The following is a 12,952-nucleotide window of genomic DNA, read 5'->3' as shown; positions in this document are numbered from 1 at the left end:
GACCATCTAAGTTCCGCCCCAGCCTTCTCCCTCTTTGCTCTGCGTCTGCGCCTGGCATCTATTAATCCAGACTCCCCAAACCCCACCTCTCCCTGTTCGCTGTCTCTCATGGGTGTGTGTGTGTGTGAAGAGGGACCCTTCTCCTCCAGCTGGACCTTTGAAACCTGAGGAGCCTGCCTAGCCTTGTCTGGAGGTACATGGGGGAGGTATGCCTGGGAACATACCTCCCCCATGTCTGGTGGTTCTTCAGAATCTGAACTACTATCCCACTCCCTGCACTCAGAAACACTCCTGACAGCAACCAGTAACAGCTGACAAGGCAGTTTGCTAGGTAAAACTGTCAGCAGAAGCTGCATGATGATTAAGGTGGGAAGAGAATTCTCACCCTTACCTTTAGGCATTGGGAGGTGGTGGAACAAGTAGGAGTTGCTGTAGCCAGCACTGTGCAGGTGCATGGTTCCTGACTGGATTATTGTTCTGGCGCAGGCAGGGGCTGCTGACATTGTCCAGTCAGCAACAATATGCTTGCACAGTGCTGTCTATGGGGCCCACCACCTGATGTTAAGGGCAGGAATTTACCTCCACCATCATTGGCCACAAATGTCTGCCAGCAGTTTCCCAAGAGAAATACCTCACTGACCGCTACCGTCTGCAACACAGGAACCGCTTGACATTTTACCATATATGTCTAGCTTTCTCCTTCTGTCTCTAGAGGCAAAGGGGCTCTGTTCCTTTGATAGTTGTGTTGAAGAGAGGATTTTGGAAGGTTCAGCTACTTTTGTAGAGGTGAGGAAAATAGGACCTGCTGAAAGTCCTTCTGCTATGCAACTATGAAAGGTAAAGGAGGTCTGCCCTCATCTTCTTTCCCCCCTCTCCTTTTCTTCCTCTTGAAATGGCACTCCAAGGCAGTCAAAGCTTTAAGATAAAATATTCTGGTATTTTTGGCTCTGTCCCTTTGCCTTCAGCCCCACCCAACACTGGAATATGGCCCCTGAGCATTGAATTCTGCCCTTGAACTGAAAGAGGTTTGACACTCCTGCTATAGTGAATCTTGTCCTTTGACTCAGGCAGCAAAAAGTTCTGCGCCATCCCTGCAGATTTGATATACCTTCCCCTGGAATACTGACCATTCCATCAGGTATGAATATTTTGTCAACTTTCACCTAAAGATGATGTGGGAAGAGACCTTTGTGGAGCTGACAGTCTACCACTAGGCACAAGTAGAGGTTAGAAACCACACAGTATAGTGTGTCAGTTCCTGCCTTCTATACCTTATACCCTCTGAGGGAGTGCCATTTCCTTCACCTTGTCTTCACTTGATTACAAGGATAGACCTGAGACTGCTGGCTTGGGGGCTGGCCAGAGACTGACTCCTCAAGTTTGGGTAGTTTATTGATCCAGTGTCTGAACAATGTCTGACAAGTTTATTTTCCCCAACCAAGGTGCTTTATGTTTGACAAAGCTGTGAAAGGGTTCTTCTGTAAAAATGACAGAGAAAGCATTACTGAGGGGAGATTGGCTTGATGGAAGTGATGTGGCATTAGCAGGTTGGGAACCACTGACAGGTGAGACAGACACTTGGTTCAGTAATAATGGGAATCCAATGGCGGCTCCTTTACAGAGTGCTTTCTTACTGAACCTGGACACTATTTGGTTTGTTGCAAAGGTTCAAGTAGTGCTGGATGAGGCTGTCTGTTTCTGGCCTTTGTCACTTTTGCATGGGTTCAGCCATAAGTCCATTCTATCTATGGGACTGAATCAGCCTTGGTCGCCCTGATGGATGACCTTCATCAAGAGAGGGACAGGGGGAGTACAACCTTGTTAATTCTGCTCAATCTCTCATCAGCTTTTGATACCATTGACCATGATATCCTCCTGGATCGACTCCATGGGATGGGTATTGGAGGCACTGTGCTACCGTGGTTCTGGTCCTACCTACGGGGCCGATTTCAGAGAGTAACATTGTGTGACTATTCCTCAGCCCCTTGGCAATTGAGCTATGGGGTGCCGCAGGGTACCATCCTGTCCCCAATGTTGTTTAACATCTATATGAAGCCACTGGGAGCGGTCATTAGGGGATTTGGAGCTAAATGCCATCAGTATGCTGGTGACATGCAGCTCCATCTCCCTGTGACATCTGAATCAGGAGAGGCTGTGCAAGTCTTGAATCAGTGCCTAGACTCAGTGATGGGCTGGATGAGGGCCAATAAACTGAAGCTGAATCCTGGCAAGACGGAAGCCCTGTGGGTGAGTGGTTCCTGGGTCCGGGAGATAGGCTCATTGCCTGTTCTGGATGGGGTTGCACTCCCTCTGAAAGATCAGGTCCGTAGTCTGGGGGTACTCCTAGATCCATCATTGTCTCTGGAGGCCCAAGTGGTCACAGCAGCTTGGAGTGCCTTTTACCAGCTTTGGCTGGTTTGCCAGCTACGGCCTCTCCTGGACAGGGATAGCTTGACCATGGTGGTACAGGCATTAGTAACCTCAAGACTGGATTACTGCAATGCACTCTATGTGGGGCTGCCTTTAAAGCTGGTCTGGAAGCTGGAGCTAGTGCAGAATGCAGCAGCTCAGCTGTTGTCGGGAGCTGCCCCTTTTCAGCATGTAACTCCTTTGCCGAGGGAACTGCACTGGCTGCCTATTCGCTACTGGGCCAGGTTTGAGGTATTACTACTAGTGTACAAAGCCCTAAACAACTTGGGACCAGGATACCTGAGAGAGCGCCTCCTTCCCTACCAACCTGCCCGGTCACTGAGGTCATCAGAGGGCATGTTCCTAGTGGTTCCACATGGACCTATGGCCCGGTTGGAGTCCACCAGGAGAAGAGCCTTCAGTGTGGTGGCCCCCTTCCTATAGAATTCCCTGCCTTTAGAGGTCAGGCAGGCGCCAACATTGTGTTCTTTCCGGCGTCTCCTGAAGATGTTGTTCTTTCAAGAGGCCTTCCTTGCATGACCAGCTGTGAGTTGTTGAATTCCACTTCGTTGGGATTTGTTTTTTTAAAAATGTTTTAACTTTTTTAAACTCTTTTAACCATTGTTTTGTTCTTATGTTGTTCACCACTCCTAAATCTTCGGATGAGGAGCGATATATAAATATTGTAAATAAAATAAAATAAAATAAATAAATCCAATTTCCACATTGATCTGTGGATTTTTTTAAAAAAAGAATTTGTGTTTAAATATTGTGACAGACCGCTATGACTCAGTGGCCTCCAGGAAGGCAGGAGGAAGCTTCAGGAGGGCAGGACCGCCTGTTCTGAAAGAAAAGATAGCAGGCAACTGCAGGAGGGTGAAACAATTAAAAGGAAGGAAACTAGGAGGGCAAAGGCAGAACACAGGTGGGAGAAGAGAGGGAGAAAGGCAGCTCTGTGGGAGAAAAGGAGAGTATGAAAGTGGGGAGAAGGGATGACCTCTGCAGAGAGACAAGAACAGTGTCACCTCATTTCTCTGCAGGTCTTCCAGCCAATCGGGTATTGCAAGTGAATTATGGTGCCGTTCTCATGAAACCTGACCTTAGACTTTCTATCGGAGGAGCCATCTAAGAGCTTGCAACTAACAACTCCAGGAAGCTACTGGGCCAAACCTGGAGTCAGCTATCAATGGGAGAGTTTAATAGTAGGAGGGGAATTATGCAACTGGTGCACCCATTCTAATGGATGGTTAGAGCATCTCCGAGCTTCTGCCAAGGAAGCAAGAAGCAGAGGCTCCAGAAACACCAGAGTGGCTGGCATAGGAATGTCACTTATAGGAAGAGGAACTCTCTTCCCTAGTAAGAGAAGCAAGGTTGCCACCTACCTGTACCAAGTGATGTAACTGGAAAGAACTTGAATGTTAATCTTACCTTAGTCTGCACATCCCAATGGAACTAATGAAGAAGATGGGTATAATGTGCCTTTCTCAGACTATCTTGCCACAAATATATACTTAAATATATGTTTTAAAAATTCATATGAGAATTTGCCTTTAAAGATTTACTTAAATATGGATTTTAAAATGTATTTTCTCTCAAAAAATGTACATCTGAAGCATACTTAAAAAACCCCATTCCAAATATATTTTCTCTCAAAATACACATTTTAAAATGCATTTTGATACTTTTTTAAACAATCCAAGAACTACTTCATTTAGTAAATGTGTAAGCTGATGGATAACTAAACTACGATCTGCACATTACTCCAGGAGGAGCAGATCAGATCAGTATTATCAAAATTCATGCATAGCAATTCTGAAAGCAACCCTACTCCCAAGATGGGCAAGACCATTTTATAGCTGTAAATAACCTCTCTCTGGTTATTTATTTATTTATTTCTATACCACCCAATAGCCGAAGCGTATATCCTGCCTTTCCACCAAAATGGCACCCAAGGCAGCTAACAATATTAAAACCAAGATGTTTAATTCTTGTAAGCTACCCATAAATAAATAAATGAATAAATAATGTTTCATTTTAAATTTCTTAATGAAAACAGAGAATTCTTAATTGTGCTGAATTTTGAGGCAGGGTTGGATGACAGGGTTGTGGGGAACATATTTTTTTGAACCAGAGAGCTTCGGCTATTGGGCGGTATAGAAATGAAAAATAAATAAATAAATAAAATAAACATATCCTTCTAATCCAGAAAGTAGCATAATGTATTTTGTTCAAAAACAGCTCAGTCCAGGGGAGGCAACTTAGTGTCCTCCAGATGTTTTGCACCATCAACTCTCATAAGCCCCAGCCAGCATGGCCTAATGGTCAGGGATTATGGAAGTTATCGTCCAAAACATCTGGAGAGCAACAGGTTGCCTACCCCTTTATTCTCTATCCAGTGCACAGTTTGCCAAAGACTTTGACAGCTTGGCAAGGACTGAGATAATAGAAGGAAAGGGAGAATGTTTATGGGGATGCCAATCAGGTGGGAAAGATCCCAGGGCCTGGGACCTGTGGTTGGAATATTCACCCATGCCCCTCAGTGGCTTGGAATTGCGCCAGAGAGAAGTGTCTCTCACTTGCTGGCTGAGTGTATGGTGGGGACCATAGCTACAGCTGCTCCAAAATATTCAACAGGCATCATGTAAGCCTTATTTTATTTTATTTTATTCACAGGCTGTCCTCAGAGTGATTTACAATAAAATAATAAAATCACAATTTAAAAACAGTCAATCACAAAAATCACAATAAAGGAAGACATAGCAAAACAACAAAATAGAGAAAATGCCACCATAAAAGCTCAGACGCTTAGAATCATGGCGTTTGAATGGACGTTATATCTCCCAGTTATTCCTCCATGGTGTCTCTCTTGTCTCCTCCTGTGCATTCCTAGGTCTTCCCCCACATTTCTCTTCATTTGCTGGAAATGACAGTGCATCATTTCAATATATGAATGTGCTGCCTCAGGTCTACCAGTAAGGGTCTTGGATTGCAAACCCTCATTTCCCCATAGGGAATCCATACATATGGATGTCATTATAGCTTTTTTTATGGTTTTCATGGTTATATTGTTTTTATAATTTTATGTTCACTGCCCCGGGATTGCCTCTGGTGATAAAGGAACAGTATAGATTTTTTAAAAAATCAATAAATATAAATAAATAAAACTATAGTTCCTGGTGAACCTTGATTTATTTATTTAAACAGAAGTGTTCTATGCCTCAATTTTTACCTGTGCAATTCCCACTGAAACCAGCAAACTTTATCCTTTTGTGTGTGTACTTTTTAATGCATGTAGTATTGTAGTTATGTTGTTCTGGGCATTTTCCACTCAAGGTTTTAGTATTCCCCTCTTCCTATTTAGCCATAAGAGTCTTACACTGATATCTCGTTTTATTTTATCTTATTTAAAACTATATGCCTCTATTCATAATACATATGGCAGTGGATTATACATGTAAAATACAACAATACAACCTTAAAAATAATAATAATTAAAATAATGATTGCAATTTAAAAATAATTAAAGCCATTCTCCCCCCACTCCCACCCCATATGCACCCTAGGAGATTTTGGATCATTTGAGGTGCAGTTAAAAAAAATATAGGTCAATTTGAATATCAATAAGAGGAAATCACAAGCACCACAGCTTGAACTGGGATAACTGGTTCTAATTTTGCTGAGGATATGAACTCAACCAATGACCAACAGTCCAATTTACTTCACAAAACATGGGCTCATGTTGGTCTTTTTCTGAACTTACTTTGTGATGCAGAAAAGATACACACTAATCCAGTAGCCTTACACAAGAAGAAGCGTCTTAAAACTCTTGTTGAAAACATTCACAAATCTGTGCCTTTGTAGTTCATCTTCTTTGTAGATTTATGTTTCTTGTATTTACCTGACTTGATTACCTGGAGACATGGTAGTGGGACATGGTGTGACAGTGTGATGCAGTCTGACTTAATATGCTAAGAAATGGCTGTCCATGACAAATCAAAGTGTTTGGGGAGTTGGGGGACTGAAGATGCATCTCAAATCAGTAGACTGCTGTATACCTTCTTACAGTTGGAGACTGAGTAACCCCATCCATCCCTTGCAGCAGGCCCCATATGTTTCTATAAACCTGTTCACCAAAGACAAGTTTCCCTGGACCTAGCATTCAGCAGGGTAAAGTGGCCACCTCAGGCAGCTAATGCCGGGTGTTGTGAAAGGCTAGTGATTGTTAGTTATTTAATTTATTATTGCTATATTTATATTGCAGGGAGGAGGAGCAGTGCTTGTGGGATGTTCCGCCTCAGGTGGGCTTCTTTTCTAAAATGTTGGGCTCTGGTGTATCCCTTCTTCCTCCAGTATTCATGATTCTCATTAACCCCTATCTTCTGCTTATTAGCAAAGATTCTGTTCAGTTTGTGCCCCACATCCTGCTTTTTCCAATTACCTGTGTTGAGAAGCCTGGTTTTTCCCCTAAGTTTTTGTTTTTGGTATCTTTGTTTTCTTATTTTTTTCTTCCCTCAGAAGCTCCTCTAAGACTGCTCTTGTCACCAGATTCTGGCTGGGAGACAACTGATACACACCACTCTTTTGATGAAATTCTCTGTCACACTGAAATTTTCAGTCACTCACTCTCTTTCACCATGGTAGCCTTCAAAATGTTTCAGGTGGCCATGCTTGGGCCTTATGTTTGTTAATGTCAGTAAACTGAAGACATTCTGTACCTCAGTCTTGCTGATAAATGCCATTTCCACACTTCATAAAAAAGAACTAAGAATTGGAGTGGTCAAATATTGAAAAATATTAAGATGAAAGATGATAGTAAAGTGTTCAGTTCTCAGGCTTCCTCATGGGCCATTTTTGAAAGGCTGGAAGTAGCCACCATTCCAGTACAAAATACCTCTGTGGGATAAAGGCTGCTAAGAATCATACTTACATTCTACTTTTTTCCTTGAGAGTGTAAGAAAAATGAAAGACAATCAGATAATGAATGGGGATCATTAAGGGGTAACCAGCCGGTATTGTTGCAAAGTATGATGTATTTTCAGAAGATCTAAGCATAGCAAGTGGGGAAATAGAAACTGTCAAATTATTAACTCATTATTTGCATTCTGTTTGAAAGCCCAATGAAATTAGTAGGTCTGTGTCAAATTTTTGTGGACTGGATTATCATTTTTGGTACAAAAATGGGGTTCCTGACAAAGATCACCAAAGTGTGCCCTTTCATGCCCATTCACTCTAGTTTGCCCTCTTTCTAAGCAGATCCTTTAGCACTATTCAAAAGCAAGCAAATAGGGTTAACTCTCTTAGGCTCACATGTTGATGTAAGGAGTGTGCAACAGAATTTTGTTTTGTTTCATTTTTGGTTTTCATGTTCATTTTTAAAGCCATGTACATTCAATTATAATTTTAGTTTTAGCTGTGTGTGTTTTTGTTTTACCTTCATTTAATTACATTGCTTTCACTTTTCATGTTCAATTTGCCATTGGTTTCAAAAGATATCCATCCTGTCTTCCAGTGCCTGTACTTTTGGTATTTTATATCCAAACAGCATGACTTTTGCAGACAATGTACTACTCCCTCATGTGAAAAACTAAAATGAATCATCGAATCATCGAATCATCGAACCATAGAATAGTAGGGTTGGAAGGGGCCTATAAGACCGTCGAGTCCAACGCCCTGCACAGTACAGGAATCTAAGTCAAAGCATCCCTGACAGATGGCTGTCCAGCTTCATCTTGAATGCCTCCAGTGTTGGAGAGCCCACCACCTCCCTAGGTAATTGGTTCCGTTGTTGTATTGCTCTAACAGTCAGGAATTTTTTCCTGATGTTCAGCTGGAATCTGGCTTCCTGTAACTTGGGCCCATTATTCTGTGCCCTGCACTCTGGGATGATCGAGAAGAGATCCTGGCCTTCCTTTCTGTGACAACCTTTCAAGTACTTGAAGAGCGCTATCATATCTCCCCTCTGTCTTCTCTTCTCAAGGCTAAACATGCCCAGTTCTTTCAGTCTCTCTTCATAGGGTTTTGTTTCCAGTTCCCTGATCATCTTTGTTGCCCTCCTCTGAACCCTCTCCAGCTTGTCTGCATCCTTCTTAAAGTGTGGTGTCCAGAACTGGACATAGTAGTCCAGATGAGGCATAACCAGTGCTGAGTAGAGGGGAACTAGTACTTCATGAGATTTGGAAGCTATACCTCTATTAATGCAGCCCAAAAGAGCATTTGCCTTTTTTGCAGCCACATCACATTGTTGGCTCATATTCAGCTTGTGATCTACAATTCTAAGATCCTTCTTGCTTGTAGTATTTTTGAGCCAAGTGTTCTCCATCTTGTAACTGTGCATTTGGTTTCTTTTTCCTAGGTGCAGAACTTGGCATTTATCCCTATTAAATGTCATTCTGTTAATTTCTGCCTAGTGCTCCAGTCTATCAAGATCACTTTGAATTTTGTTTCTGTCTTCCAAAGTATTAGCTATCCTGCCCAATTTTGTGTCATCTGCAAACTTGATCAGCATTCCCTGCACCTCCTCCTCCAAGTCATTAATAAAAATGTTGAAGAGCACTGGGCCCAGGACTGAGCCCAGCAGTATCCCACTCATTACCTCTCCTCAGTTTGAGAAGATCTCATTGACAAGCACTCTTTGAGTCCGATCCTGTAGCCAACTGTGGATCCACCTGATCGTTGTTTCATCTAGCCCACTTTGAGCTAGTTTGCTAATCAGGATATCATGGGGCACTTAGTCTTTGTGTTCATTTTTTTTTTTTTACATTAGAACATTCATAAAATGAATAGGGGTGCATTTGTTTCATTTTCCATTCATATTTTAAATGAATGCATAACCTAGATGATATTATGTGCAATCAGAATGAGGGCAACATTTTTTGCACTCACTCTGAAAGAGAAAACATGTTTGCCCCACTTTATAGCTTCTCCAAACAACTGGGCAAATTGGAGGGGGATGTTTTACATGGGAGGCAATTTTTGTGTGCAGAGAATATATCACCTTTTCAGCTCAGCTCTATAAATTAGCAATCACTCCCATTGTCACTCCCATTTCCCCTCTCACACCATCCAATGGATCCCTACATATCCTTCCTCTCAGATAATATGCATCTGGATTCTTTAGAGCTTAAGCCCTGCTAGTGGGGTTAGGTCAAAAAGCTATGTTAGTGCTCATGCTATTTCCATTACAAAGCATTTAGGGATATTCATCTATTAAGAGTTGCCTGACCCTATGAATCTGCAACCATTGGATGTCTCCTGCTGTGGATTTAATTGCTCCCACATTACCAGTATTCAACTTTATACATCAAGGAACTCTAATTCCAAGTTCTGCTTTAAGGGGAGGTCACTTGTCAGCAATAAGCCTGCTCTCAGTACCAAGATAGATGAGTACAGGATTTGGATCCTGACCAAATGCTCTTAAATCTGTGGTTTCTCAAGTTGTCTTGGCCCATTTTAAGATTAAAAGCCAATTGCAGAAATTGGCAAAGGACATGGTATCACAGAGCTGGTCAGTGATATTGATTTATACCTCCCATCTTATGGATTCCACAATCAATTGACCTTGTAATCTGACTCCAAATAGTGGGTATAATGTTTTACTTTTCCTGAACAAGTGATGCATAACTAACCTGTACATTTCTAATGCAGCAAGTATTTAGCAAAAATGTTCAGTGTTTGCTAAAGGAATATGGAGTCAACTGGGAACTGGTAAAAAGGGCTGGAAATAACAGGGTTGTGATGGTACTGTATGCCAACAAATGTTCCTGAAGTATAGGTTGTGTGTGTGCATGCATGCGCGCACGCATGTGTGTGTATGTGTGTTATTACAGAATAGTTGACCCACGCATGTCAAGTAGCTCATTCATGTATCATCATAACGTTGCTTGAACAATTGTTGTTAATGGCTAACAAATCCTTCTGGGATTGCAGTGCCTGTAGAAAGTGCCTTTGCAGTCATGGAAATTTGGGGAACTAAACATTTGGCAATAGGTTATCTTGCTTCTTGCCACAGGGAATGTGAGGACAGTGCAGAATATCAAGACAGGATCTACTTCAGATGCAACTGTCTGAGATGGCTAACTCTCATACATTATTTTTTTAATAAGAGCAAACCTCTCCCCTCTCAGCATTCACAAAGAAGAAATGAACAGTGAGAACAAGAGAAGGTATAGGGGAAAAAGGCATTACAGACAGAATCAGCATTTCCTGCCAGTCACAAACAGGGAACGCCACCTCCAGATCATCTGTTGCATCTTTCAGGCTTTGCCAGCATAGGGACCAATACCTCTCTTCTCAGGCAGAATAAGAGTGCCTGGCATTGAGGTAGTTGCTTTAATTTTAGTACTCTGAAGATGCCAATCTGGCTGATCAGAGATGAATTTTTATCCTTGACTATCTGCTTTCATTGTTCCCTCTGCTTCCTCATGATTTATCTTGGATCCATCTCCTATACCTGTTTTAAGTGATACTCCCTGCTCATTATGACTGCACCTTTGAAATATGCACAATATGCACAATCCTGTGTATAAGTATGAAATATGCACAAATGTGTGTGCACAATCCTGTGTATAAGTTTCATGTTATCATTCCTACAAATTTATAACCATTTTTTAAAAATTGAGAATCATATGGAAAGTGAAAACCTGTAGAACCTGATGTTGTGTGGAAAGGGAAGTACAAATCACTACTCTGAGATGTTTGTGAGAATTTTTCTGTCTGTAACAGACCTCCAAATCTTAAGCCCAATTACTTGCATCATTCTCATTTGTGCAGGGGAAGAATGGGTATACGCACTCCCACACATACCTAAAAGAACACATGAGATGGACATTCCACATGGGGGCCTAGATGTGCACTGATCAGATTCATGCTGTTTGTCCCTCACTTTTCAGACAGGAAAGAGCCCACAAATCATAAGGTTGTATAAACAAGCCCCTGCATGCAAGGCCGGCCCTATCAATAGACAGAATGAGGCAGCCACTTCAGGCAGCAGATGCTGATGTGTGACAACAAGGTGTTGGAGGGCAAGGCTGTGTGTGCCATGTTAGCCTACTTGCTGCCCTTATGTGGAGTGGGAGACACTGTCACATTCCCAGTGCTGAAGTAAGATTCAAGTATCTCTTATCTTCTGTATGTGGAAATGGGGTGGGGGTAGGGATGCTGGAGAAATTCTAGACAGAGTAAAATGAGCTTGGATTTCTAAGAATCCAACCTGCAGAATCCACTGTGGAATGAACCTGTCAGGTTGTGCAGAGTCCATGAACTTTTGTTTTTTGTTTTACTTTCCCAAAATTTATGCATATTTATTCGTAGGAAAATACCCAAGTTTCTGCTGAGGAAATGTTGAATGGAATGGGAGACAATACACTAAAAGTTATGTACTAAGGTATCTTATGTAAATTCTTATGAAACCTCTTATGTAATTACTTACATATTTTTCCACATGACGAAAAAAAATTGCATCGGTCTGTGAGTGGATGATGGAACAAAAGGCTCCTGACAATCCGAAACACAGAGCGGATTTTACACAGTCTGTACATTCCTAGGTGGGGGCATCTTTTCCTTTGCCTGAGGTAGCACCTGGGCCAGCCTTGCCTGCATGGAATGCCCTGTGGCTGTGACCCTTGTTCTTTGGGGAGCATGGGGGAGGGGAAGCAAAACTGCCTGTTTGAATGAGATCACAACCATGGATAATGTATGAGCTTATGCTTAAATTTTTACTTTTCACAAACTGAAGGCTACATTTAGTCACACAGACTCAGAGTCACCTTAAGTTAAAGTATTGCTTTACAGAAAGAAAACTCCTGCACAGGGTCAGACCCATGGCCTCTCTAGTCTGGATATTCTAGGTCCAACAGCAATCAATGTGAAATGGATATGAGTAGAACGGCTTGAAGTGCCAAAGAGTAACTAGATGTGTTTTTCTCCTTATTTCAGGTCCACAGATTATGGTACTACTTACGAAAAGCTAAATGACAAGGTTGGATTGAAGACAGTGCTGAGTTACCTTTATGTCAGTCCTACTAATAAGAGGAAGGTAAGGACGCTGTTTTTTAACAGGTTATTAAGTAGAAACAAAAAAAGGTCTACTCATATGTCTGAAAATTCCAGCTCCTTATCCAGAACACAAAATACTTTGGAAAATGGAAGGTTTGTTTTCTCCATTTCTTTTTTCTTTTGATATGAATATTTCTAGGCAATATAACATGCTGACAGGAGTTGACGTCCAAAACATCTGGAGAGCGCCAGGTTGGGGAAGGCTGCTATACAGTATAGCCCAACTTGAGCATAAACCAACGTAAGCCTCGTATGTGATGTACCTGAAGACATCATTACAGTTTTTATGTTCTTATTCCTATAGACTATGCCGCTACTTTAAAAAATAAAAAAAATTCCTTAATTCCTTAATAGTAGCTAAATGTGGCTTCTGTTGCCTCCTTGCAATCTTCCCATTGCTATTTTATCTGCTATGGTTGAAATTCAGATTTCAAATTTCAGTGTTCACATCTGGTGTTTTGATTATATACAAAAAGTCAGGAGTTCAAAG

The 12,952-nt window shown here is 41.8% G+C and overlaps 1 protein-coding gene across 1 annotated transcript in view; it reads left to right on the top strand.

Moving 5' to 3' along the window:
* SORCS3 (sortilin related VPS10 domain containing receptor 3) overlaps window positions 1-12,952 on the top strand; it is a 516,588-nt gene that overhangs the window by 97,573 nt on the left and 406,063 nt on the right. The window contains exon 3 of the mRNA XM_084841986.1: window positions 12,343-12,442. Coding sequence (XP_084698112.1) covers window positions 12,343-12,442 — 100 coding nt within the window. The remainder of the gene's footprint in view (window positions 1-12,342; window positions 12,443-12,952) is intronic.

The sequence above is a fragment of the Heloderma suspectum genome, chromosome 3, assembly GCF_057233095.1.
Source record: "Heloderma suspectum isolate Gila_16-S chromosome 3, 16-S_ref, whole genome shotgun sequence".
Lineage (NCBI taxonomy): Eukaryota > Metazoa > Chordata > Lepidosauria > Squamata > Helodermatidae > Heloderma > Heloderma suspectum.
The sequence above is the reverse complement of the archived record's forward strand: the minus strand, read 5'-3'. Positions and strand labels throughout refer to the sequence as shown.